This window comes from Carettochelys insculpta, chromosome 1, assembly GCF_033958435.1.
Source record: "Carettochelys insculpta isolate YL-2023 chromosome 1, ASM3395843v1, whole genome shotgun sequence".
NCBI lineage: Eukaryota > Metazoa > Chordata > Testudines > Carettochelyidae > Carettochelys > Carettochelys insculpta.
Window position 1 is genome coordinate 270,749,763 of NC_134137.1, and position 26,453 is coordinate 270,776,215.

The 26,453-nt window shown below is 43.7% G+C and overlaps 2 protein-coding genes across 6 annotated transcripts in view; one reads left to right on the forward strand and one right to left on the reverse strand.

Annotated features, from left to right (window-relative positions):
- TRIM24 (tripartite motif containing 24) overlaps positions 1 to 21,673 on the forward strand; it is a 120,716-nt gene extending 99,043 nt beyond the window's left edge. Inside the window, exons 14-20 of one of the 3 annotated variants that reach the window (XM_074983816.1) lie at positions 1,849 to 1,921; positions 8,947 to 9,115; positions 9,719 to 10,032; positions 14,550 to 14,682; positions 16,392 to 16,466; positions 19,759 to 19,908; positions 20,701 to 21,673. In XM_074983816.1, the coding sequence (XP_074839917.1) occupies positions 1,849 to 1,921; positions 8,947 to 9,115; positions 9,719 to 10,032; positions 14,550 to 14,682; positions 16,392 to 16,466; positions 19,759 to 19,908; positions 20,701 to 20,910 (1,124 nt within the window). In that variant the 3' untranslated portion in view covers positions 20,911 to 21,673. The remainder of the gene's footprint in view (positions 1 to 1,848; positions 1,922 to 8,946; positions 9,116 to 9,718; positions 10,033 to 14,549; positions 14,683 to 16,391; positions 16,467 to 19,758; positions 19,909 to 20,700) is intronic. The other 2 variants (XM_074983815.1, XM_074983817.1) reach the window with 2 other exon arrangements.
- A 3,551-nt stretch (positions 21,674 to 25,224) lies between these two features.
- The window catches only part of SVOPL (SVOP like), a 41,835-nt gene continuing 40,606 nt past the window's right edge, over positions 25,225 to 26,453 (reverse strand). The window contains exon 16 of one of the 3 annotated variants that reach the window (XM_074983819.1): positions 25,225 to 25,542. In XM_074983819.1, coding sequence (XP_074839920.1) covers positions 25,531 to 25,542 — 12 coding nt within the window. In that variant the 3' untranslated portion in view covers positions 25,225 to 25,530. The remainder of the gene's footprint in view (positions 25,543 to 26,453) is intronic. The other 2 variants (XM_074983818.1, XM_074983820.1) reach the window with 2 other exon arrangements.

The window sequence follows — 26,453 nt, forward strand, 5'->3', positions numbered from 1 at the left end:
GAGCAGATCCTAGAGAAATGCGATGGAGGAAAAATGCACGAGATTTAGATAGCTGTGATATGAAGCTCTTGACAGAGAATGGAGTCAATGTTGATTGCCAAGTTATGATGAGCCTGTGTGTTGGGTATAATGGTGTTAATGTCTACTGTCTACAGAGATAGTTAAAGAGCACAGATGGCTTCTAAGGAAAGACCAAATTTGGTTTTGGTTATGCATTGTTCTTGTTGAGAGCAAGGGAACGAGAAAAGCCAGAGCAATGAACTAATGGAGAATTGGGTTGAGAGAGAACTCAGGAGTGGAAGGTTGGATTTGGTAGTCTGTGCAGAGAAAATAGTTGCAGACATATGAGCTCCACAGGGAAAAAATAGTGAGGGAAAAGAGAAGTGGTGGTGTGCTATGGGACATTCCTCCTTAGGTACATTCCAGCCCTAGGATTGTATGATTCTATGATATCTGGAATGTACTGGAAGGAAAGAAAAGGAGCCTCTGCCATTGAAAGGCTGAATCAATGACCATAGAGATAGGAAAGCTGACTGTATGGAGATATGAAGACTAAGGGGAAGGCAGGGTTAAGATCAAAGTCAGGATGAGGGACTTGAGGTAATAGTTGTACAAGATAGGGTCGAGGATGAGGACTATCATCGCATGTTGTGCAGTAAAGGTGCTAATGGAAATGTGAGGAAAGGGTTGTAATGGAGGAGGTTTCTGCTTCTGGGACTTTCTTTGGGAATGCTCCTCAGTGGAGGAAGTGGAAATTGGGGTTGTTGGCATGGATTTTACCATGAGAGAGGTGAAAGAGGCCAGCATTCCCAGACCCTCTGCTTTAGGACTTAACTGTTAGCATGATGGAGACAATTGAACTGAGTCACTGGAGCTGTGTTGGATTAGAGGTCAGAACTGTAAGAGGAGAGGACAGATATAAAATGCTGAAGAAGCAGAGGTGTGAGTAGAGAGGGAACATTGCCATTGACAGGCTACATGAAGTGTTTAGTGGGTTGACAGAACATAAATTTCAGAGTACTACAGAAGCTGTGAATGTCACAAAATAGTCTGAGAGGTAGCCATGTTAGTCTGTATGTTTGCAAAACGAAAAGGCAGTCCTGTAGCACTTTAAAGACTAACAATATAATTTATTAGGTCATGCACTTTCGTGGGACAGACCCACTTCGTCAGATCTGGAAAATCCTGATGCATTACTGAGACAAGGAGAATTTATCAGGATTTTCCAGATCTGACAAAGTGGGTCTGTCCCACAAAAGTGCATCACCTAATACATTATATTGTTAGTCTTTTTAAGTGCTGCAGGACTGCTTTTTTTTGTTTAATCACAATGTCAGACTTTGAGGTTCCTCTCTCCCTAGTTCCAATAACTAAGATATTTTAGCACTTTCATAAATTCTTGTATTACAGCTGTGTATTTTCTTGTTGCGAAGCATATCTTTGTAATGAACATGCCTACAGTAGTGAAACCATTCTTTCACTTAGCTGGTGGTGGTTTTTCTGTCAGTAAGTGTGCACTTTCTGAATTTCATTACTTTGCCTTCTTTAACAAGTTTTATTAAAAAGATGTGAACAAATTCTCTGGATTGGAAATGTGGAGGCTGAGGTGTCTTTCTTTTCTAACCTGGTGTTAAATAAGTGAATGGCCAAAATCACAGCAGAGGAGAGAGAAGCATGTTCTATTGTGCTTTGCATTTAGGATCTCTAGGGTGGTGGTGTGAACGATTGATATTAAGATATCAAAAGAAATCCTGATGCACAAATATTTATGTACTACTTTGCCAACAAATTAAATACAAGATTCCTTGTATTCACAATTTTTTTTCCCTAATTTAATCTGTTTTTTAGGACCAGTAACTATGACAAATGTCCACCCTCCAATTCGCTCACCCAGTGCCTCCAGTGTTGGAAGCAGAGGCAGGTAAGCAGACTGGTTGAAGAAAACATAGTATTCTTTAAGATTCAAGCTATGTGTTGACACCAGTTTCACCAATAATCTGTGTTGAGATTTGCCATGCACTTTGAGACAGTTTCTGATGGCTTTTTTGTAATGCTCTATTCAAGGCCTAAAACGGCTAATTCTTCTTCGAGTGTCCCCGTGGGTGCTCCACGTTAGGTGTCGGGCTCGCCCCAGCGCCGCAGATCAGATCTTCCAAGCAGTTTCTGCCAGACCGCGCATGCGCCGGTGCCCACCGCTCCCTTGCGCGCTCCCGGCCACGTGCGCGATCCGGTCCCCGCCAGTTCCTCTTTAACTGCCATCGGCTGCAGACGGAATCTGCTCAGGCTGCGGCCAGAGTTAGCGTATTTAACGTTTTTAATTGTTCTAAAGTTTCTTCAGTCTTAGATTTAGTTAGTCGGCTGTTTGTTTATTTTATTTTATTTTTTTTTTTTTAAACAAGGAAAGGAAAGGAATTCAAAGCTTCCAATCCTAGTAACAAGCGGAGCACCAGAGGCCAGGAGCCTAGGGCCATTAGCCCTGCTGCCGCGGCAGGCTTTATCTGAGAGGGGAACAAGCACAGAGAAGGTGCTAAGTACCCTATTAACAACTCAAAGACTCACCACAGTGTCCTCTTCAGGATTCAAGAAGTGTGAGTCGTGCCGCGAGGCGATGCTAGTGTCTGATGGGCACAGTCAGTGCATAAGGTGCTTGGGGGAATCCCATGTCACTCAGAAATGTTCCTTCTGCGCCAAGTTAACAGCCAGAGCAAGGAAGGACAGGGAAATGTGGCTGAAAATGCTGCTGTTCGACAAGGCCCTCCAGCCAGACGTGCCGGAGCGGCTGCAGCAGGAGGGACCCTCCGGGGCCCATAAAAGGAAAGCCGCGTCCCTAACCCCATCAGCGCAAAAACGGAGGAAAATCTCCCCAACCCGATCCCTGCCGGCAGCAACAGCAAGCGGGACGGGTGGAGCGCACAGCCCCCAGCCGCAGCTACGGCTGATCGGCGGCGGCACGGAGACACACGTGGCGGAGGTTCAGCCTCCGATGATCAAACAGCCACCCCGCACTGCGGGCAGGGTGGCGACCAAGCAAGCGCTGGAACCGGCGGCACCGCAAACAGCGGCACCGACCCCTGGGGAACCGGTGGCGCACAGCACGCAGGCACGCAGCCTGCAGGCACCAGCGGAGACCGCTCACGCGGTGCAGACTACAGGGCCGAGATCCCCGACACGTCAGGGGGCGGAGCCACCCCCACAGGGGAGGGGAAAGGCAGCACACAAAACACAGCACTGCAGTCCCTCTCCATACAGGGCTGCAGAGCTGCTTTCTCTGAGCCCTCCGCTCATGCTGCGGACTCCAACGAGAAGGCAGGGGGCACCCCTAGCCTATCCGGAGCCCCCATCTCCATTTCTACAGCCAGCCTCCCCATGGCTTGGACCACCTTCGCCCTTCTTGGGCTTCGAGCCACTTGAGTACTATCACATATCGGTCTCTCCAGCGTCCCAGGTCTCCAGAAGATCTCGCTCCCCCAGACGTAGGGGGTATGCACCAAGGGAGTGGTCCAGGTCACCATCCCAGGAGCAGTGCCCATGTTGCCATGGTCGCCCCTATCATGCGGGGCATAGACACTATAGGCATGCTACCAGGGACAGATCCCCACAGACGGTTCCGTATCCCCGAGGGCAATCGCGAACGGGGACAGAGACTCTCATATCTCGGGGGGAGTTGGTTCTGGAACCCTGAGATTTTCCCTCGCAAGCTTCTAGCGAGCGGATGTACCACCATCAACAGGACCCGGAGGGGTCCAGAGAGGCGTACCCTAGCGGTTCCTCGTTGTCCTCCCCGGATGAGGCTACGGCCCCTGGGGACGTGCATCCTCCAGACGATCTCAAACAATTCCAAGAGCTGTTTAGAAGGGTGGCCTTCACACAAGGCATCCAGACAGCAGAGGTGCAAGAGAAGCACAATAAGCTCCTTAAAAATCTGAGACCTCCGGCCTCCTCTAAAATAGCCATACCGCTTGACGAAGCAATCTTGGAGTCCGCCACCACGATATGGCAGACCCCTGCGACTATTCCGCCTGTCCACAAGAGAGCGGACAAAAAATACTTCGTGCCGGCGAAGGGCATGGAGTTCCTATTCAGCCACCCGCAACCAAATTCTCTGGTGGTAGAATCATCTCAACAGAGATCAAAAACGTCTCAGTTCAAAACAGGGGGAACGGACAAAGATGCCAAGAAACTAGAGCTGTGCGGCAGAAAGGTCTACTCCTCCTCCACCCTTCTGTTGAGAATGGCGAATTACGCAGTGCATCTAGTGAACCACAATTTCGACAACTACTCTAGCTTAACCTCCCTCATGGACTCGCTTCCAGAGGACAAGAAGCTGGTGCTCAAGGCTATCGTGCAAGGAGGCTACGCGGCCTCGAGGACGGGAGTGCAGATCTCCCTAGTCGTAGCGGATACGACAGCACGCTCAACAGCTACGGCAGTGGTCATGAGCAGGGAGTACTGCCTCCAGACATCGGGTATCCCGAGGGATATGCAGGCCAAGATCGTTGATTTCCCCTTTGACACGCAGAAGCTGTTTGCAGTATCAACCACAGCGTCCTCAGTACCACAGGGGCTACAAGCAAGGGCGACATCAACAGCACCAACAGTACAGAACTCCCAGGCGACGTTCTCAGAGCCGTGCGTCCTCGGGGCAGGGCCAAAGGCCACAAGTTTGACACACAGATCGAGGGCTGCACTATCGCCACCATCGCGCAATGTCATCCGAAGCTACTGTTCCACCATCGCCTCCGACCATTCTATGACCAGTGGCAAAAGATCACCACAGACAAATGCGTACTGGAGATCATGGCCACGGGTTACGCGATTCCCTTCCAGTCGCTCCCACCGCCACGACCTCCACCCAGACCCCACCTAAAGGACGCCTCCCACGAAGCGAGACTCAAGCAGGAGGTAGGCCATCTTATGCTTATAGGGGCAGTGGAAAGAGTGCCGGAGCAACTCCGAGGGAAAGGGTTCTACTCAAGATACTTCCTCACAGAGAAAAAGACAGGAGGCTAGAGGCCCATCCTAGATCTTCGAGGCCTCAACCGGTACTTGCGCAAGCAATGCTTTCGGATGATCACAGTCGCCTCTATACTTAACGGCACTGGACGATGGAGATTGGTTCGCAGCCCTCGACTTACAAGACACGTATTTCCACATAACTATTCACCTGGCTCACAGGCGTTTTCTCCGGGTTATGGTAGGCAAAGAACATTTTCAGTACAAGGTTCTGCCGTTCGGCCTCTCCTCGGCCCCCGGAGTCTTCACCAAGACCTTGGCAGTGGTGTCAGCCTACCTGCACAGACAGGGGGTGTTTATATTCCCATATCTGGGGGGGAAAAAAAAAAAACCTGCCTACTGAAAGGGGCCTCGAAGGAGGAGGTACTTCGCATGATACGTGTCACAGCAGACACATTCTCTTCGCTGGGCCTGGTTATCAATCTGGCAAAATCAAAGATACACCCTGCACAGGACATAGAGTTCATAGGGGCACGTATAAATTCCATCACAGCAAGGGTTTATCTACCAGATGCCCGCTTTCGCGCCATTGGTTCCCTCGTGCAAGTCATCACCTTCAGCCCTACAGTGCCGGTTCTGACATGCTTACAGCTGCTGGGCCACATGGCAGCAGCAACGTTTGTGGTACAGAATGCCCGATTGCATAGGCGCAGCATGCAGCACTGGCTGGCGAGCGTCTACAAACCGGCAGCACACGCTGTCCACCAGGTGGTGTCGCCCACGACAGAGGTGCACAGATCCCTGCAATGGTGGGTGAACCCCAAGAACATGCTAACAGGGGTGCCCTTTCACCAACCACAAATATCTGTTTTTCTCACTACCGACGCCTCCCACATAGGGTGGGGAGCACACACGGGCGAAAAGGTGACACAAAGACTGTGGTCCTCCATGGAACAGTCACTGCACATAAATATACTGGAGCTCAGAGCAGTGTTCAATGCCTGCAAACACTTTCGAGACCATATACGAGGCAAGTAGTCGGGATCAGTACAGACAGTACCTCCACCATGTTTTATATAAATCGGCAAGGAGGAGCTCAGTCCCGTGCCTTATGTGCGGAAGCAGTCCAATTGTGGAACTGGTGCTTCGCCAACAATATAACCTTGAAAGCCTCATATTTACCAGGCGCTCACAATGTGAAGGCAGACCATCTGAGCAGGCACTTCACACTCTCACACAAGTGGCAGATCCGTTCCGATCTGCTACAACCGATTTCTCATGCATGGGGTTTTCCCCAGGTAGACCTGTTTGCCACTCAACACAACAAGAAGTGCCCATAATACGGCTCCAGGGCAGGACTGGGACGGGGGTCCCTGGGGGACGCATTCGCAATCTCGTGGAGGGGCCCCCTGCTCTACGCCTTTACTCCCACAGTGCTTATCCACAAAGTCTTGCAGAAAGCCAGGAGAGAGAGAGCCCGAATGATCCTAGTAGTCCCAACGTGGGATCGACAGCAATGGTTCCCCTTACTCCTGCGCATGTCGGACCGTCCACCGATGCCCCTCCCGGTGGCGCCGGATCTGCTCACGCAGCCCAGGGGTCCATAGTGCATCCACACCCCCAAGGCCTGCGACTGCAAGCATGGTTAATCCATGGCTCAGCTCCCTAGAGAGCACGCGTACGGAGGGAGTGCAACAAGTCCTAGAAAGTAGCAGGAGGACTTCCACCAGGAAGCCCTATAAGCAAAAATGAACTCTATTCACTGCATGGTGTTCTACCAAGCAATTAGCCCGCCTTGCTGCCCATATACCTGTAATACTAGAGTATTTACTGGACCTCAAGAGAGGCGGACTCTCCCTATCCTCGTTGAAGGGTCCACCTTGCCGCTATATTGGCTTTCAGACATGAAGAGGAAAGGCACACGGCGTTTGCCCATCCCATGGTTGCCAGGTTCCTCAAAGGGCTGGTAAACCTATACCCCCCTCGGAAACCTCTTCCACCTTCGTGGAGCTTGGACCTGGTGCTTAATGCGCTAACGGGACCACCGTTTGAACCCTTAGCCACGGTTTCCCTCCGTCTCCTTACAATAAAGACGACCTTCCTTCTTGCATTCACGTCAGCTCGCAGGGTGAGCGAGCTTGCGGCAGTCATGGCAACGCCACCCTGCACAGTAACTTCCAAGGAGGCGGTAACCTTACGGCTGCATCCAGCCTTTGTTCCCAAAGTTTCTTCAGAGTTTCATATTAACGAACCTATAGTTTTACCCTCATTATCCAAAGCCTCATGACTCCAACAAAGAGGCGTGCCTACACCTCCTGGACGTGAGGAGGGCGCTGGCTTTCTATATAGACAGGACTAAGTCCTTCCGGAAAACGGACAGACTCCTAGTCTCTCTCGCTCCCAAATCAAAAGGAGAAGGTCTCTCTTCGCAGAGAATCTCGAAGCACATCGTATCCTGCATAAAAATGTGCTACGAACTCAAAAAGACTCCTTTACTGGCCCTGCCCAGGGCTCACTCCACTAGGGCGGTGGCGGCATCAACAGCCTTTTTCAAGGGCGTTGTGCTAAAAGACATTTGCAGAGCGGCGACCTGGTCATCCTATGACACCTTCACCAAGCACTACACCCTTCACAGGGTATTCCAAGAGGATACCCAGCTCTCGACAGCGGTCCTCTCGGGGACAAGCTGCACATGATCCGATTACCCACCTCCTATTTTGGGTTACTGCTGCATAGTCACCTAACGTGGAGTACCCACGGGGACACTCAAAGAAGAAAGAGAAGTTACTCACCGTAGTAACAGTGGTTCTTCGAGATGTGTCCCCGTGGGTGCTCCACCACCCGCCCATCCTCCCCGCTTCGGATCCCTGTTTCGTGTTTTGCAGGAGCATCCGAGGCGGTTGGTCAAGGAACTGGTGGGGACCGGATCGTGCACGTGGCTGGGAGCGCGCAAGGGAGCGGCGCGCACCGGCGCATGCGCGGTCCGGCAGAAACTGCTTGGAAGATCCAACCTGCGGCGCCGGGGCGAGCCCGACACCTAACGTGGAGCACCCACGGGGACACATCTCAAAGAACCACCATTACTACGGTGAGTAACTTCTCTTTTCATGTCTGATTAATGGCACATTAAAGATTTGTAGTGTGTTAAACATATGGTAGTTGAGACTGACAGCTCGATCAGATATTTTAATAACCATATAATGTAAATAATGGAGTTAAGTTCATGACAGATTTTTAAAGTCTGAACCAGAAATCCTCACTGAACCATAAATAACTTCATATATGAGAAATCAGCTTTCCAGCAAGGATTATAAATAAGAAGCATGAAACATAACACGGTCAGTAAGTGAGTACTAGATATTTAGAAACTGCAAAAATGATGAAATGTTCATGGAAAAATTGCTAGATAATGCCTGCAGAGCAGGTCTGTTACTGTGTTCCCAAATCAGGATACACAACGAATATAGTTAATTTTTTATGTTGGGCGGGGGGGAGGAGGGAATTTATTCATGCTACTGAAAGTGGAAATTCAGATACCTTTAACAGAATATTTCTTGTTCTGTTCCATTTGTATAGTAAAAATCATAAGTCCCCCATATCTTATGACACCCAAGTTAGGCTTTATTTATACATACATTTTTAAAAACATAGATATCTGTAAAACTGAGCTATAGAAAATAAAACTGAGCAATTGTGCATTCCTTGGGTTAGACTATAAATTTTGTTTCATTATACTATTTAAGAAAAAAAATCAAAGGTAGGTATTAATTCTAAATCTCAGGTTTTGTTTTATGATGAGTAGTGCCATAGCCTCAAATGTAGAGAGAAAAAATACTGTAGAATTCCAGGGTCATAATTCTTAATTACTACAAGAGGTGGTCTCTTTTCTCTCACCCACACCCCAAAAAAACTCTGTGCTCTCTTGTAAGGGGCAGGTGATGTCCAACTACTCAATGTTCTTCATTTCTTTCTGCATCTTCTCATTCTCTATAGCTCTGGCTCCTCCAGCAGGCCACCAGGAGCTGATTCTACACACAGGGTTCCTGTTGTCATGTTGGAACCAATCAGGATTAAACAGGAGTCTGGTACATCACACGAAAACTATGATTTCCCAATTGTTGTAGTGAAGCAAGAAACAGATGAAGAATCCCGGCCTCGGAACGTAATGCTAACAATAATATAAAACTCTCTTCTAAATTTCGGACAAAGGGAGGGCGTTTTGCATTTATCTGGGAATAGAATAAATTACAAATATTCTGTTAAAGGGTCAGCCCCAAGCTTTAACTTTAAAGTTAAATGTATTGGTGTGTTTTGGAGTAGTGATTGTTTTAATGGATGAAGTCAGTTTCCAAACCAAGTTATAAATTGGGACAACTGAATAACTGATGTTATCAGACTGCTGTAGTCTGTGGGGTCTTGAAGAGGTATGGGAAGCTCATAAAATAAACTCCTTCGTATGGTGCTTGGAGATTTTGCTAATATTCATATTTAGGATTGCTAGATTTACTGGTCACCAGGAGATTGGTTCTTTTTTTTTTTTTTCTTCTTTTTACTGAAAAATTTCCTAAATGTCAGAGCTAGCCTACTTGGGTCCTGTTATAATGCTGTATTAAGTTGGCTAAAGCCTTAACAGTTAACTCCCATGTAGAGGTTACAAAGGACGTGACTAATAGTTCATGTGAATTAGTGCTTCTATTTTCAATGTGTGTATACTTGACAGGCTGGCATCTAGATGTATCTAAGCTATCTTTTTGTTAACCTACAGGCCAGCTTTTCAAGAAGTATACTTACCTCACTGCTATTGGATAGCAATCATAATACCACCCCTGACAAAACAGTCTTACGAACAGATGCTCCAGATAGCACAGGGGATCGCTCAGGGCTACTTCAGGAGAACATACCCAGTGGAAAGACATCATGGATGGGTGCCCCTCACATTGGAGACAGCAGAAAAGAGGATGACCCCAATGAGGACTGGTGTGCAGTGTGTCAGAATGGAGGGGAGCTCTTGTGTTGTGAGAAATGCCCTAAAGTGTTCCACCTTTCTTGTCATGTCCCTTCACTGATGAACTTTCCAAGGTAAAAATGACCAAATGAATTTTGCTCAAACCATGCTGAAAAGAAATCACTTTTGGGTCCTGTACAGGATGTTTCTGCTCCAAAAGACAACTCTAATGTTATATATATGTTGGCATAATTCATATCGCTCAAGGGTGTGAATACCTTCCCCCACCTAGTGGACATCACTGTGTTAGCAAGAGAGCTTCTCCCACAAAACTACATTGGAGTAAGGGAATGTTGAAGTGGGGCACTTATTTTGAAGCTGCCCCATCTTCAGTGTCCATATGCAATTCGCAGTCTGCACCTCGAAATTCACATGACTGCCATTATGCTAATGAGGTTCTGAATATGCACATTAGCACCTTATTACAATGCCAACTCTGAAGGGAGAGCGAGAGCGTAGAAGCAGTCTGCTTTTAAAAATACTTTTAAAGTGAAAAATACCCTACTTGCACAACATTAAACAGGGGCCCCAGTAGTTATAAGCATCAGAGAGGTAGCCTTATTAGTCTGTATCTTCAAGAACACCAAGAAGTCTTGTGGCACAAACAGATATTTTGGAACATAAGCTTTCGTGGGCAAAGACCCCCTTCATCAGATGCATGAGATAGTTATAAGGCACACTACTTGCTGTCTACTGGTAATATTTTAAGAACTACCTGAGTCAGCACTGAAAGAAGCAAGACTAATCTGTATAGGCCTCAACAGGCTTGTTGGAGGGCAACTAGCTGATTTGCTGACAGCTGGAATAGTTAAAAGGTTAAAAATCGTTTTTGTGTTGAGTATAAATGGTGTTTGGAAATAGTTACCTGTAATATTTCTGAAACTTACTCTTGTTGTCAGCTGCTTTGCTAAAGTAAAAATAACATTTTGATGCTCTAGTATAGGTGTAATTTAATACTGGCTTAAATCTTTGATAAACAAGAATATAAATGCATTTACTATAAGATGGTCAGTGTTCAATGATTTCATATAATTGTTAGGCTTTCTCATTGTTAAATACAGGTTTAGTTTTCAGTTTTACACTGAGCCTCTGCTTTCATGCTTTGAGCAGAATTATTGCTAGTACCACATTAGGATTTGAAATGTCAATTATATTCAAGTACTGCAGTTAGTCTATACGCGCATGCCTCTTAACCTTTTGAATCACTAAACTGTGGGACTGTATTCTGTTGCATATCATTGTTACATTGCTGACCATAAAAGCTTGCTACAGTTGTTTCCTCTGTGCAAAAGCCACAGTGAAAAAATTTTCATGTTACATTGTGTCTTCTAAACATTCCAGCAATAGCTTTCTGACGTTTCAACTTTACTCTGTCTGTGGCTTTTGCTGCACTTATTCAGCGGAGGCTGCAAGAAGAAGGTGGCCAGTGGGACAAGGAGCAAAAATAAGTTTCTGGGAAGGGCTCAGATCTGGAAAGTGCATATGGGGGGCTGACAGCCACTGTGTGCCCTGGGATGGGGGGGTCCAGCTCCATACCCCAGAAGGGGCTGGGCCTAGGGCATCCTCCCTGCCCTAGCTGTGCAGAGTAGCACTGCCATGGCCCTTCAGAGGGGGCCAGGGCAATTGCCTCCTTTTCCTGTCCTGGTTGGTGGACCTGAATGCAGAGTAATGCTAGTGATCGGCCTTCTTAATCCTTAGCAGCACAATCAGACAGAAGTCTTGCACTTGATCTCCATCTGTAACCTGTTGCCCTGCCCCATCTGTTTCCCCTCACTATTTTGTTTGTTCCTTACTGTGTTCTGTCCCATTCTCTCCAAAACATTCACACTGGACTCCATCCGATTCTTCAACTGCAGCCCCATTCCCTCCTTTCTTTTACTCTAAACATGCTGCTTACATCTATTGCCCTGAATTGCTCTAGGTTCTCAATCCTGGATCTTTTTCCATCTCATATCCATTCTCTTAATTCCACCAAAACTGTTGTCACATAAGGTCGCTATCCTATTTGTCATGTCTAAGCATGATCTGTGTTAGCCATCTCTGCCTCACCACGTGAGTTTTGCTACGGCTAACCTGCATGACTGTTTTCTGGCATGGAAATTCGTCTGTCTTGGCAAAAACTCTTCAAGACTTTGCCAGTCCAAACCTTGCCCTGTGGATAAGAGTGAACCCCCAACTCCTGCGATCCCCAGATCCACCTCCCTACAGCATTCAGCCTTTTCACTGAACATAAGTTTGTTGTTCCTTAAACACACAATACACAGCAGGCTGTTAACTCAATTTAAGCTAAGTCGCACTTCCCTTCAAATAGTGTGCTAATACTTACTTAATGAGAATACAGGATTACCTGATACTAAGCATAAAGAATATGGTAGAAATGGTTACAATCAGACAAAAGTAAGCTTTTAAGACTAAAACATGATTTACAAATTAGACTGTCTTCGAGGTGTCTCTTTTCCAGCATGGTTGACCAGATTCTGGCCAGGACCCCTGAACAGATTTCAAAATGCTTTTGTTTCTTCGAGGAAAAGGATAACTTGACTTCACTCCCCATTTCTTTATAGACCAGTAAACCTTTGAAATGTATTCACATGTAAAGATCCACCTTTTCTTGGCAGAAGAGATGCCATGCAGTCTGAGAACATGATAGTTCCTTCTCCACTTGTTAGCTGAGTGGTTCCTTTCTCTCCTTGCTAGCTTGGCTTTTTTTTTTTCTTTTACATAAATACATTTCCATTTGTCTCTTGATTTACCTTGAATACACATTCCTTTGTCTTTAGTGGGGTATCTAGTCCTTGCCAGCACACATTAAGAGCATAATTCTGGCAGGCTTGTGATTTTTCATGTTACCTGTACATACATTATGATATAGTGTCAGTGACTTAGTCTTACTTTTACGGCTCTTAAAACTTTTTGTTCACTCACACTCAGAACACCAGACATTTCTTTCTGTGCTAACAATGTCAGCATGGGTTTTTTCCCACTCATTCACTGAAGGCATAAATAAATGTATTGAATGGAACATCCTCCCCATTCTTACCCACCAGGCCACTATTCTCTTGTGCTTGAGATACACCTCTGCCATGACTAGTATATATTTAAATAACTGCTTCGTCCATGTTTCTTGTCTTAGGGTGCATCTTTAGCCTCAGCAGGGTCAATCCTAATAGGGATGTTCTAAATTGAATTTACATGTTGCCTGCAACAGTGCCAGTTCTCCTGCCCTTTTTTAGGAGTAAGGAAAGTTGGTAGGAGAGAGATGCTCTTGACGATCTCCCTTAGGGGTGATGGCACAGAAGCATAAATTATGTACACTCCAGCAACATAATTAACATGGCTCGAATGGCATACCTTAAGTTGACCACCTGCAATAGTGTAGACCTACCCTTATATGGGATAAGGCCCAGAGTCACTTTTGTATGGACTCTAGCACACCCTTCCTTTGATTCAAGAATTAGATGCTACTTAAATATAGTTGTTCTCAATTAAAAAAAACAATACCCTGGCATTTGCCTTCAAAAGAGTTAGTTCCTTGGCTAGGCAAAAATAGAAATATTTTGAGTATCATAATAGGATGTTTTGTTGGGTTTAAGAGTGTTTCTGGTTCTGCTGTACTCTAACAGATTTCACTGCCAAAAATAACCAACTTGCTTCTGAAACTAATCCAAATGTCAGAGGTCATGTTTATTATTAGACTGGATCTATGGTATAGTGTATGCGTGTTAATATTGTACCTACTTTTCATAAGTGAGATATGATTGTTTTTTTATTCATGCATGTAAGTAAGTGAATACAAGTCAGTTGTATTGTGGTTATTCATGAAAATTCAGGTGTCTTTGTAAATAACCTTACTAAACCACAAGCATTCAGTAGCTTGGTTTGAGAATTTGAGGGCATCACAAATGGCATGTGGTGAAGGCCAGATAGCGGAAGCAGTTTGTGAGCAATCATTCCCCTGTCATTGAGCCGCCCCCCCAGGAGTGGAAAATAATTTTTTTAAGAATAGAAAAACTCCAGTTCTTCAAAATTTTGACTAGGATACCCTATATAATGTACCAGCATATAGCCTATAGGGTAACTTCTAATGAGAAAAATGTACTTCATACAGGTCCCAACCTCCATTGCTTGCTTTGGATGGTGTTTCTGAATTAGTTTTTCCCTTTCCTGTGCTATTCCTGTTTCACCCCTGCATTTTAATTTTTACCTTACTCTCTCATATATGCCTTTCTTCATATTGACTCCTAAACCAACAACTGGACCTGCTGTTAAAATTTCAGTGTGCCTCAGTAAATCCATATGAACGGTTTCAGCAAATAGATGCTATTTTTTGCTTTAAAACTATTTCAAAAAATTAATTCCAAGAATGTTAGCTTTCTTCCAAAAAGATGTTCCTTTACAGGTCTTATCCCTCCTTTTGGTGGTGTGTCTTCCCTCCCCCCCCCCCCCCCCCCAAAAAAAAAAAAAAAAAGACACATGGCAAAAATGAAAATTGAGATAAACAGCTTGTCTAAAGGCTTTTTGGAACTCTATTCAAGACCATGCAACTTTGTCAGACTCCCAGAGTAATACATCTGTTTTCCCTCGTATTTAGAGGAGAGTGGTTTTGCACATTCTGTCGGGACTTGTCCAAGCCAGAAGTAGAATATGATTGTGACAATCCCAATCAGAGTTCTGAAAAAAGAAAACTAGAAAGTCATGCTGGATTGGCACCAATAGATCGGCGGGTGAGGATACTCTTTTTTTTTTTAATTCAACTCGTCTGCTTTTCTGGTTATTTTTTTAAATGCTGGGGGTTTTTTGTGTGTTTTGTAAATTTGATGGTAGAAATAAGTTTGCTAGAGGATTTCTAAACAGGCTCTGAAAGCTTGGAAGTACATTTTAAAATATGTCCTGCACATTTTTTAAACTCTAGGAAAAATTTAGGAATGAGCTAATGTTCTGAACCAAGACTGGAAGCTAGGAATCATGGAATGCTCTTCTGTTGTCTTGAGAAAGATGTTAACCACGTGTGTCTGTTTGTTCCACCTGGAACAGGCCTGTTGTGAAGGCTGTCTTTCATTTGTAGAGCACTATCAAGTCTCAAATATTCTATTTTTTTTTTCCCCCAAGTGTTGCAGTGTCCAATACACTCCCCATTTGATACATGTGGCAAACGGGGCAGTGGACAGACCAAAATGCTGCTCAGGAGAGCCACACGTGGGGTGCCCCTCGACCTGCTCTGCATACACATCCCACCACATTGTGAGACAAGTGCATGGTGGCAGAGGCGGCTCCTCTGGTCCTGGCGGGCTCCAGCTGTGGCACGGCTCCAGCCCTGGGCAGCTCGCACAGTGCAGCTTCAGCGAGTAATGGGAGGGAGGGGGGTGCAGGTTGTGGTGATCTATTAAATTTCATATTGAAAGATACTCCTAGTGTTGCAGTTGGACTGATAGAAATGTCTGTAGCAGTGTCTGTGTTTTGTGTTCTCCCTTTTGTTTCTGAATATGAGAGTTAATGCCATAAAAGAGGAGGTGGTATGTGAGCAGCCTCTGTTCTTTCCAGCTTCTAGTGTGCAGAACAGAAACCCGGCTCAGTCTCATTGACCTAATGTAGTAGAAAATATAGTTTCCCAGAGCCTTGTTTTGTGTTTTGTTTTTTTTTAACCTAGTATTAGTTTAGGTCCTTTAAGGATGTTTTTGCACACTCCTTATATAGGCATAAAGTGGAGGCTCCTATCATAAGAACTAGATTTGAGGTGTTTCTCACTCTGTCTTCCCAGCATCAGATATTCACACTTTATATCTGCTCCAGAGTCCGGGCTTCAGCCTAGTAGAGATGTCTACCCAGCTACACATAGCACAAGCCTGAGTCATTTGACTTTGGGTTTGATACTGTGTGTTGCTGCGTTTGGGAGGATTTTTGTTCATCATGAGCATATCCTCTTGCTGTGAGCAAGCCTCATTCAAATTATTCCCCTTAAGCAAAGCAAACAGGTTTTTAAACTGAAGTCTTTAACGCAAACTCTCTATTCTACCATGCTTACTGGGTGGCTAGACACCGACAAAGGCTATAAAAATATCTTTATGCAGATGCACTGTGTTAATGGTTCTGCTTCAATGACAAAATGTTTGCTGTTTGCTTTTGCATTAATACAGCTGAGAAGGGTGTGAACTAACTTTGTGCCCTTGTGGTGCATCAACAGAAGCGTTGAATAGATTCTAATTTAGTAACAGGGCACTCTGTTTGATGATACAGGAAAAACCAGAATTAGGCTCCCTGGTAATGGTTGACTTCTTCATCAATCAAAAGTCTGAATTTTTCAGATGCGCTTGATTTTTCTTTTTGGGCCTGGGGAGGTTTGAAACAGCTGCCTGAATTTTAAGCGTAAAAAACTATGAACATAAAATCACAGCGTTCTCTAATATACAGGCATTCTGTCTTTCCCTATATGCAGAAGTGTGAAAGGCTACTGCTGTACCTCTACTGCCATGAAATGAGCCTGGCTTTTCAAGATCCAGTTCCTCCAACAGTATGTATATTGTCATTTTTGCATTATAAAAGTCAGGGCACTTGGCACCAGCACTTTCTGTAGGCATTGCTGTTCCCCCATAATAGATCCCATCGTCAGAAGAGTAATCTGCTCCAGCTATTTAATGTACTAAATATCTAAATGTAGGATAGAAATAAAAGGCTTATTAGATAAATGAAATTTCCACACTCATTTATCCAAGCAGAGATTAAGGTGAGACTTAATTGCCAATTGCAGTAAATTAACTAACTTTATTTACTACATCTTCAAACCCATGTGTCTTAAGCATGAAACATGACTTAGTGGTTTTCCCATTTTCTTGACTGTTGCTGTATTCTTTTGAGATGGATGGCAGTTGACACTCACTGAATTGCTATTAAGCATCTATTTACATTTAATAGTGACACATTTACTTGTGTAAACTCAAACTGGAAGAAAAAGCTTGGTCTACACTGCCAATGTATTTCAGTATTACTAAGTCACTCAGTAGCTTGAGCAACATAATTATACTGACCTAATCCCCAGTGCAGATAGCACTGTGTTGACGAGGTCTTTTCCCATTGACATACCTACTACCTTTAGAGAAGATGGAGTACCTACACCAATAGGGGAAGTTCTCCCTTTGGTGTAAATAAGTGTTAACATAGTGGTGCAACTAGACCACAATAGCACTATGTGTTGTCGAGCCTTTAGGGCATAAGAGCACCATTATCTTTTGAAGTTTGTGCATTAAATACCCTCCTTTTTAAAGTGTCATAGGTTTAACAACACAAGAAGCTGCTATTATGGTAGTTCATTTCAATTTTCACAGGCAATACATCTTGGAATACTTCATGTTGCTGTAAGGCAAGTTACCTTTTTTAAATACAAGTTACAGGAACTACTTTTTTATTAATATTGTGTTGTGTTCCCTCTTTTTTTAAAACTCCATCTGTCCAGTTGAGCTTCATCTTTGATGTTTACTGCTGTTACATTTAAGCACTGATACACCAAGTAAAATGGCAGATCTAAGTGAAAGAAAATTGCCCCTTTTATTGTGAAAGATATTGAAACACACGTTTTTGTGTCAAACTTCTAATTTGTTTAAAAATAGTATTTAAACAGGAGTAGATGAAGAAATACATAAAGATGCAAAATGTTACTGTACAAATCAGTTGTTATAATTTAATCACTGGGGTTTAAATCTCTTTGAAAAATAGTTTTAAAAACTTTTTTTAAACAAAAATGTGACCTGTAAAATGGTGGTAGCTATACAATAGATTGAGTTTCTTTATTTTTGAGAACCTTACCTGCATTTTTCCCCACTGATTTTCACTCCAAAAACTGCTTCTAATATTGCAACACTTAAAAGCTGCTTTCTATCAGTTCCTGTACTAAAATGTTTTAAAAAAAAAAAAAAAACAAAAAAAAAACCCCTTTGAGTCAGATATTTATTTGCTCTGTCTCCTGAGGCAGTCTTTACGATACTCAGCTGGTTAAAGGTGTTAGTTTGCAAGACATTGGACTTCAAAATGCAAGTGCTATTTTATTGGCTATCAGAGAAGTCACTCCTCCCACTTTGAGTGCATGTTTATTCTTGTCTGAGCAGGTTGTCAGATACTAGAGTTCAAAACCATGACATGGAGTTTCAGGAAAGCTATCTAAATTTCTGAACAGCTTGTACACTTGAACTCTATATATTTAACACTGTTGTAACAAAATTACGTGGCTTGCCCCAGCACAAAGGAACATTTGGGGTGCACATTGGTGCAGTCTGGGCCAGCTGCCACAGGGGGTGAAGAACAGCTGCCCAGACCCTCACCCTACTCCAACTCTCAGCCCAGCTCTAGATCCCCTCTTTACCCTGCTCCACTCTCAGCCCAGCTCTGCCCTCATTCCATTCCCAGGCCAGCACGTCCTGTAACCCCAGTTCAGCCTCTAGCTCTGCCTTCAGCCCAGGAGCCACTGTTGAGCCCTCGCTACAGTAATGGAGCAGGGTACAGGAAGATTATGTTGGGGTGGGGGGTTAGGAGGACAAAGTGCGGCCACCACTGCATTATGACAACCTGGTTTCAGAGATGAAAGGATACAAGTAATTGCTTAAAGAATTTATTTTACAGATTGTATCTTTCCCCTCTCTTCTCCCTGCTCCCCCTCCCCTGCGGGGGCTCCCCAAGCAGGTTCCAGGCGGTGGAGCTTCCCGGCATGGCTCTCTGCCTGGAGGGTATCTCAGGTTCCCCAGAGCAGGCTTCTAACAAGGCTCTGTTCCCCACATAGCTAGAGCTCTCCAGCCCAGGTTCCTCTCTTGTCCAGCAACATCCATTGTCCTGCCAGACAAGGGATGTTGCCAGTCGAGGGAGTTTCAAACTGTAGTAATATTTAAATATAAATGTACAGGAGAAGTTCTGTTGTCCAGCATATTGGGGGAGAGGAGCGGGAGAAGTATGGTTAGAGTTGGTTAACTGAGAGTTATGCTTTACTAATAGAACACCATTTCTTTTGAAATTGGTATTCTATTAGAATACAGTAAAATGAATGAAATATAAAATTGTATACAGGTATTCACATCAGGGAATCTATATGCATAATATGCTAGGCAGAATACTAGTCTGAGTTACTAGATTAAAGACTTGTTTGGGAAATATGAGATTGGTTGCTTGAGCTTTTTGATGGAGCACCTGATACAGAGCTTTTGCTGTATATAACGGATTATACTTAAAATACATTTTTAAGTAATTATGCTCAGAGCATGTATACACTACAAAATTGAGTTGACTTAAGTTAGGTTGACCTACAGTCAGCAGTAATGGGTTTTGTGTCCACAGTAGGCTCTTACTGTCAGTGATGCATGTTCTCACCAGGCACACTTGAACCAACTGAAGTGGGGCACTGTGGGACACAGGCAGCAGTTAAGTAAAGCAAGCAATGACGTGTCTACATAGAGACTGAATTGTCCTCTAAGTGCTACAGCTCTTGCAGAGATGGAGTTATTAGGTCAGCGTAGGCAAGTTAAATAGAAAGGAAATTTGTAGTAAAGATGCTTGCACAGCTAGGTCAAGGTAAATTGCTTTTTGTCACCCTTACCTCTATAGTGAAGATCAGACCTTAGTGGTTCAGAAATAAATACACATGCATCTTGTCATAAAGGTAGGCAGAGGTATGTCTGCCTTCTCACAGGGAGCCAGTCTCAAGTAGGAATGCAACATGTGTACCTTAGAGCTATACTTAAAGTTAAACTGAGTAGTATTTTTGTCTGGAGAGGATGATTAAACGTGGGTGCGCACGTAACATTACATTGTTGCTTTTCTTTTAGGTGCCTGATTACTACAAAATAATAAAGAAGCCTATGGATTTGTCAACAATCAAAAAAAGACTGCAAGTGAACCACCCACTGTACATGAAACCAGAAGATTTTGTGGCTGATTTCAGACTGATTTTCCAAAATTGTGCTGAGTTTAATGAGGTCAGAAAAGTAATACCATGTAGTTTTATCGGCTTATGTATTTCCAAGAAAGCCGAATTTACATCCGGGTTAGAGTTTTTTGATGCAAATAACACAACTTTGTGAATTAATCTTGCTTTGGTTCCAAAACCTGCTCAGTGGGGTTAAATTTCACCTGAAATTACTTTTGTAGTAGAGACAGTTCCATGCAAGGAAAAAGAGAAAGGAGTTGCAACAATTTTAGTTTGCTACCATCCAGGAGTTAAATATGCCTGAGTTCTTAGAATAGATGCAGATGTGTATTCAAAGTAAGTGGGCATGGAGGTGTATATGCATGCTCCAGGCTCCTGGATGGTATTCATACATTGTGCTGTCTATAGCTCCTACCCTGGAGATATATACAGGGTGGTGCCACCGCAGTTCCTTCTTACCATCCATGGGCCGGAGGTGGAGATTTCTTTGGTTTGTGCTTCACAACCGCTTATATAACCGTGTAATCTCTTAAGTGAGTCTTTCAGGTGAGACCTCAAATAACCATGCTGTCTTAAAATATTAATTTCACTTCAGTATTATAAGAAAATGAATTTGCTGTGGTGTCTTTGGCCAAAATTTGCCCTCTGCCTTTGACTTCTGCAGAGTTCTCTGTTCTGATTCTTTGCCAACCATTCCACAGAGATGCCTGCGTTTTATTGCTAGTTGATTTTTGCAGTTGAAAATTACTTTGGTGATTTTTTTTGGGGGGGTGAGGGGGGGCGGTGCTGTAAGTACAAAACTATTGCATGATGCACTGATTATTGTACATTCACCCAACAGCCTGATTCAGAAGTTGCTGATGCTGGTATGAAACTTGAAGCTTACTTTGAAGAACTCCTAAAGACCCTTTATCCAGGGAGAGAATTCCCTATACAACCCTATTGCCGGAGTGAGAGAGAGAATCCAGAAGTTAGTGATGACTCTGATGATGATTTTGTACAGCCCCGGAAAAAGCGCCTCAAAGTAGAGGAGCGCCAGTTGCTTAAATGAATGAGTCACATGCAGTGGAATGAATTTTTTTAAACTTAAAAATATATTTATCGACTTTCAGTTGTTGAGAGGAAAAGTCATGACCACTTTGAGCTGCACGTCTGTGGATGTTTACTAGACTTTATACCCTTCCTGTCAAACAGAAGTCTACCAGGGATAGAGGCATTTGGAGAGAATGTTCTCTGAAGTTCAGTCCTTCACCTCCTACTTGTGAAACAACATTAAGCAGCAATCTGGAAAAACAGCTGCTCAAATCCATTTAAAGACAAGAATTTGTATAGGTTTAAACTTTTAAAATGAATTCAATGTGTGACATTCTCAGTTTCAAGAAAATGTAATATCACCAGACATTAATTTTACCAAAGGCAGGTGGCTGGCCATAATTTGAGTTTTTTGTACTATATTTAACCACAAGCCATGAAAGAACATGGTGAAATTTTGTTGTCCTAGGATACTGACTGGTACCATGGAAGTGTAGTTGCTCCCCCCAAAAAAGCTACTGGTGATTTAAAAATGTAAAGGTGGGGATATATTAAATATATTTAAAAAATCAGGGTTTTGTTTTGAGTGTTTTTAAGGAAGATTTTGGTCATCACAGCAGTTGGATTTTTTTTGACCAGTATGCATTACTGCAATGACATGCATCAAAATGTCCTCTTAAAACAAGATAAGGCACATTCAATGGAAGGAACCTAATAGGCGTCGGTGCCATATTTGCAAAGAATGAAAGATTAGTTATACCTAGGGTTGTTTTTCACAAGTTATTGAACTTCTAAAATGTTATTGTCTGGCATGCAATTTTGCATTTTTCGTTCCTTTTCACAGAAGCAGTCATGGTGATGGCTCCTGGATGACTGAGTCATCATTACAGTGATACCTCTTCAAGTTGGAAAGCATGAGACACTGTTCAGCTCTCCTCCTCCTCCTCCTCTGCATCTGACCTCCCAGCCCATTGTGTGTTCCATTGCTTGTGAAATGTCAGTCCATGCAGTTGTTTTTGAACTTCTCAAACAATTATCTTTGAAGTTCCCTCTACCCAAGTACAATTTTCTTTCAAAGGCATCTGTCTGTAAGTGTTCTATAGACCAATTACAAGCCTTAATTCAAATTAGTCTTGTATGAAAACTGAAATTCAGCAGGGCTGCTTTAGCCAAGGTATTCCCTTTTGTGGAGCGCAGTGGTTACTCTCCATACAAATACTGCCAGTAAGCAAGCAAACTTGATGTTCTATATAGCACGGGTAGGTTGCTAGTCCTGAGTCCAAGCTGGTTAGTATCTGCATTTAGAGACTGGCCACAGACTTTGACAGTAGTGGTAGAATTCTGGAGTGAAGGAGATACAGCAGGAAGAAACCAAATGAAGGTGGGCAAGGAAAATACTGCGTACCTGAATAGAAGGGTGTCTGGTAGTGCCCCATTTGCTGTAATTACCTATCATGTTTCATTATAAAATAGATATATTTCCAGAAGGTCCTTGATGTGCAGTAGGGATGAAATGAGAAGGCAAAAGGGCAAAGCCATTGTCATCTCCCCTCTGAATTAGGAGATAAGGAAATTGGAAGGAAGATCAGCGTAGACAGGATTGAACTAGAAAACGTAGAGAAGCTCATGATCTGAGGAGCAACATGACACATGATCTAGACTGTAAGAAGGAAATAGTTGATGATGATGCCAGGTACTGCCTAGAAGTACTCTATCTCAGGAGGTTGTATCACATGATGGGGGGGAATGTTGAAAGTAAACATTCTTTTAACTGCTTTTAAAAAAAACTAGGAAACCACCTACAGAAAATCTGTTACAAAATATAGCTCAGGCATTAAATTTACAGTTGCCAGTTTTGTTATTTGTGTTTTGATTCCCCTGATAATAGTGTAGGACTGCTGTAGCCTCAAAAAAGGCTATTTTTTCAATTTAGTCGCACTGATTTCATGATTGACAAATCGGAACACTCTCCAAGCCCTTGCCATTTTCGTTGTATTCTCATGGGCAGAGCTAAGTTTCCACCTAAACTGCACAGCTTGGCTCAGGACTGCAGTACAAAGAGATCTCTCTCCAAGCTCTCTTAAGCTGCCAGAGCTGGGGAGAAGTGCCTTTTCCCCACCAGCACATAGCTGCCAAGCCACATCCCACACTCAAAACTCTCTGACCCCAGTTGTGCCTCCATGTTGCACCTCACCTCCACATTGGTGCCCATAAGAAAAGTCATTCACAGTGGGGAAGCATTAGAGTGAACACAGGGGCAGAGGCTTAGCCAGCTTGAAAATTGGGATGGCCATGAAAAGCATGGAACGGCAAGGCCAATGTGCTCATCTAATCTGGGGTGGAGAAACCACCACATGCTGCCACCAGTTTGGGCTTAGCTGTAGTTGAAATGCCATCTGGCTTGTTGACTGGCATGTCCACTGGCACAGCCACTCACCACTCCCAGGGGCTGCTGTTCACTGCTCCTAGCTAATGGGAGCTGTGGGAAGTGGCACAGGCCAGGCTGGGCCAGTGCTTTCCACAGCTCCTATTGGGTGAGAAAGGTGGACAGTTGCCACTGGGAGCTGCTGTGCTGTCAGAACCTCAAATAAGCAACCGATCTGGTAAGTAACCCTGGCAAACCACATCTAGACTGTGGGCTGGAGGTTCCACACCCCTGCTCTAAGCTAATCTCCTGTATATCACAGGGCATAACTTGTTTAAAAGACCTGCTCTCTGAATTAATTTAGAGAAGTGCCCAGTGTTGGCTTAAAAAGGGTTAGTACTGGGGAATCCATTGTGATCTTTGATAAATTTTTAACAGTAATTTACTGGTGCTGAAATAGGTGGCAGTCTCCAGCCCAGCTATCTCAGCCTGGGCAAGAGTTATGGGGGTAAGAGCAGTAGCCTGGAGCTGTGGATGGCCTTGACGACGACAACAGCCTGTAGCTGTGGTGGAAACTGAGCTGTACGGCTGCTGAAGCAGTCGAGGTTAGTCTGATCTCCTTTAGTAAGAGCCTGGTAGGGGAAGTACAAGGCCTGACCCTCCCGCCTAGCTGAGTTTGGGGAGATCAGATTTCACAGGAGAGAGCTTACCATGGTCTGCGACATGTTTTCCAGAGTCACAAACTGGGTGGACCCCTAGCTCTGGCTATTTGGACTGACCAGGTCTGTTCTTAAGTATAGCCCCAAAGAAACGGGACAGGGCAGGTATATGTGCTTACTACTTACCACAATTCTACCACCAGTATTTAAAAATTCTAATTTGTCAAAATTACACTATAATCACACCTGTTCAAATTTATTTCTGTAATTAATTTCAAAATAGCTATCAGCAACTGTCTGAAATAATCCAGATAAAGTTAGGCAGGGTTAGCAGGACTCTCGACTGAACCTGCTGTTCATTGCAGCACTGTTTTTTAATGGGGTCATCAGGGCCACTTATGCTTTTATCCTGGATGCTTAAGTACTCAAATCAACAGCCCCCTGGCCGGGGCCTTGGACTCCAGCTTTGGCCCTATGCCCCAACAGAGGCTCAGGCTTCAATTCTCCCTCCAGGAGTTTGTTGACCAAATGGGATCAAAGTGTGCAAAAAAGTTTTGAGAATTTGTCCTAGCCCATTGATGAGCTGAGTATTTTGTATAGACAAAGTAATACCTCCATACTCACTTCAAAAAGAGAAGTTTCTAAATGGTTGCTGTTACCATTCAGTGAATGTGTCCATTAGCCTCATTTTATCGCAACCAATGGCAGGCAGTAATAGCTTTAGTTTTGCAAAAATGAAAGGCATGGTTTTTTTAAAAAAAAAAAAAAAAAAAAAAAAAAAAGACTAACAATTTTGGAATTTTTAAAAATTCATTCAGCTTTTCTGAAAACACAGCTCCCTTTGCTGGCCTGATCTGGAAAGTTGTTCCCTCACCCTCGTTCTGTCTGCACTGTATAAAACCCAGTTTTTTATTTGCACTTGTAAATGGTTTCTGTACAAGCTTCCGGTCTCCCAGTAATAACCATTAGTGTAAATTACTAAAGCTAAGGTGCGGAGGAACCCTGGCTTTGTTTTTAGCATCCCTCATTACTGTGAAGAGAGAGACAAGTCACGAGGTTTCCAATGGAAAAATGGCAGCCAGCTCTAGTCCTGTGAACACAGATAAATCACCTGAAATCCTCATGTTGAGAGTAAAATGAGGTAGGTGCAACTTACCTTGAGCATCCAAGGTCCTGACACCAGAAGTCTCTTGTACTTAGTTATGGACATGCCGTAAGCTACATTGTCATGGCAAAAACTACTATTTTCTACTCGTGAAGGAAAATTACCTTCACCCTTTACCCAGCTGTAAAGATAATATGACAATATCCAAAGATTGGTTAATCCAAGATGGGAGTAGAAATCATGTATTTTAGTGACAGGGTTTAATATTGTAAGTAGTAAAGAGGCTTCATCTTGCTTCAGGGGTTGACATCTATTGAATTGCAAGACAGACCACAATATTTTTTACAAATGTGTGCTGTAGAGAGTAGGTAGCTTGTATGTTCTTCCATTGTGATTGTCTCCTCTCCAAAAGTGGTGTCAAGAAGCAGTGAACAGAAGGTAACTCAACTCCAACTAAGAAAACATTCAAAATGTTCCTTTTTCTCTCCCCTGTGAGGCAACTTTGTGTCTTCATTTCATTTGCTAAAAATGGGAAGATACAAATAGATGAAAGTCAGGCTAAAATGAATCATGTTTAAGCACTGGAACTTACAGCGCTATGAGCAGATTCGGCTCTCAGACACAAATGTATGTCTGTCTAAAATTCCTGCCTTGTATCTACAAGACCTATATGCTGTTCTGACGTGTGCTTTTACTCTGTGATTAGCATCTGATCTAAAGCTGGATGTTCTCAGCCTATGCTGCTTTCAAATAAGAGCTGGATTATAAAATTAGTCTTGAAATTTAGCTGTCTACAATGCACTACCACTTTGCCTACAAATCAGATTTAAGGAGCATAACTCAGATACTGCCGCGTGAAAAGTTGATCTTTGGTCTTAAATGTGATCATGTTAAAGAATACAGTATTGGTGTGCTATCTAGGTTCTTATATGCCACTTCACCCCTCTGTCGCTTGTATCTGAGGGTAAGGGCCAATGCAGTCATTAGCTCAGATTTGGCAGCTAACTTCATGAATGAAAGTAATCCCAGTGATGGTAACAGGAATAATCAAGTGTGCAAAGTTACACATGTGCACAAATTTTGACACACACCTTCTGTGGCCTTAATCAAGTTAATGTTTGTGCACAAGTAACTACATATTTTATTGTCCTATTATCTCCCATGGGACTAATCTCTTTTGAAAAGCATAACTGGTAGCAGAATAAGGACTGTAGCACTTGTCTGCAAAAAGGATGTCTATTGAAATTGCAACATCTATACTTACCGGAAGATTGACACACCAGGGTCGATCTTCCAGGGTTTCATTTAGTGCACCTAGCGGTGGCTGCTGTCAACCCCAGTACAGGTGCAAGGAGTAAGGGAAGTCAATGGGATAGTTTCTCCCATTGACTTCCAGCTGTGGGGACAGTGGCAACAATAGGGTTTAGATACAT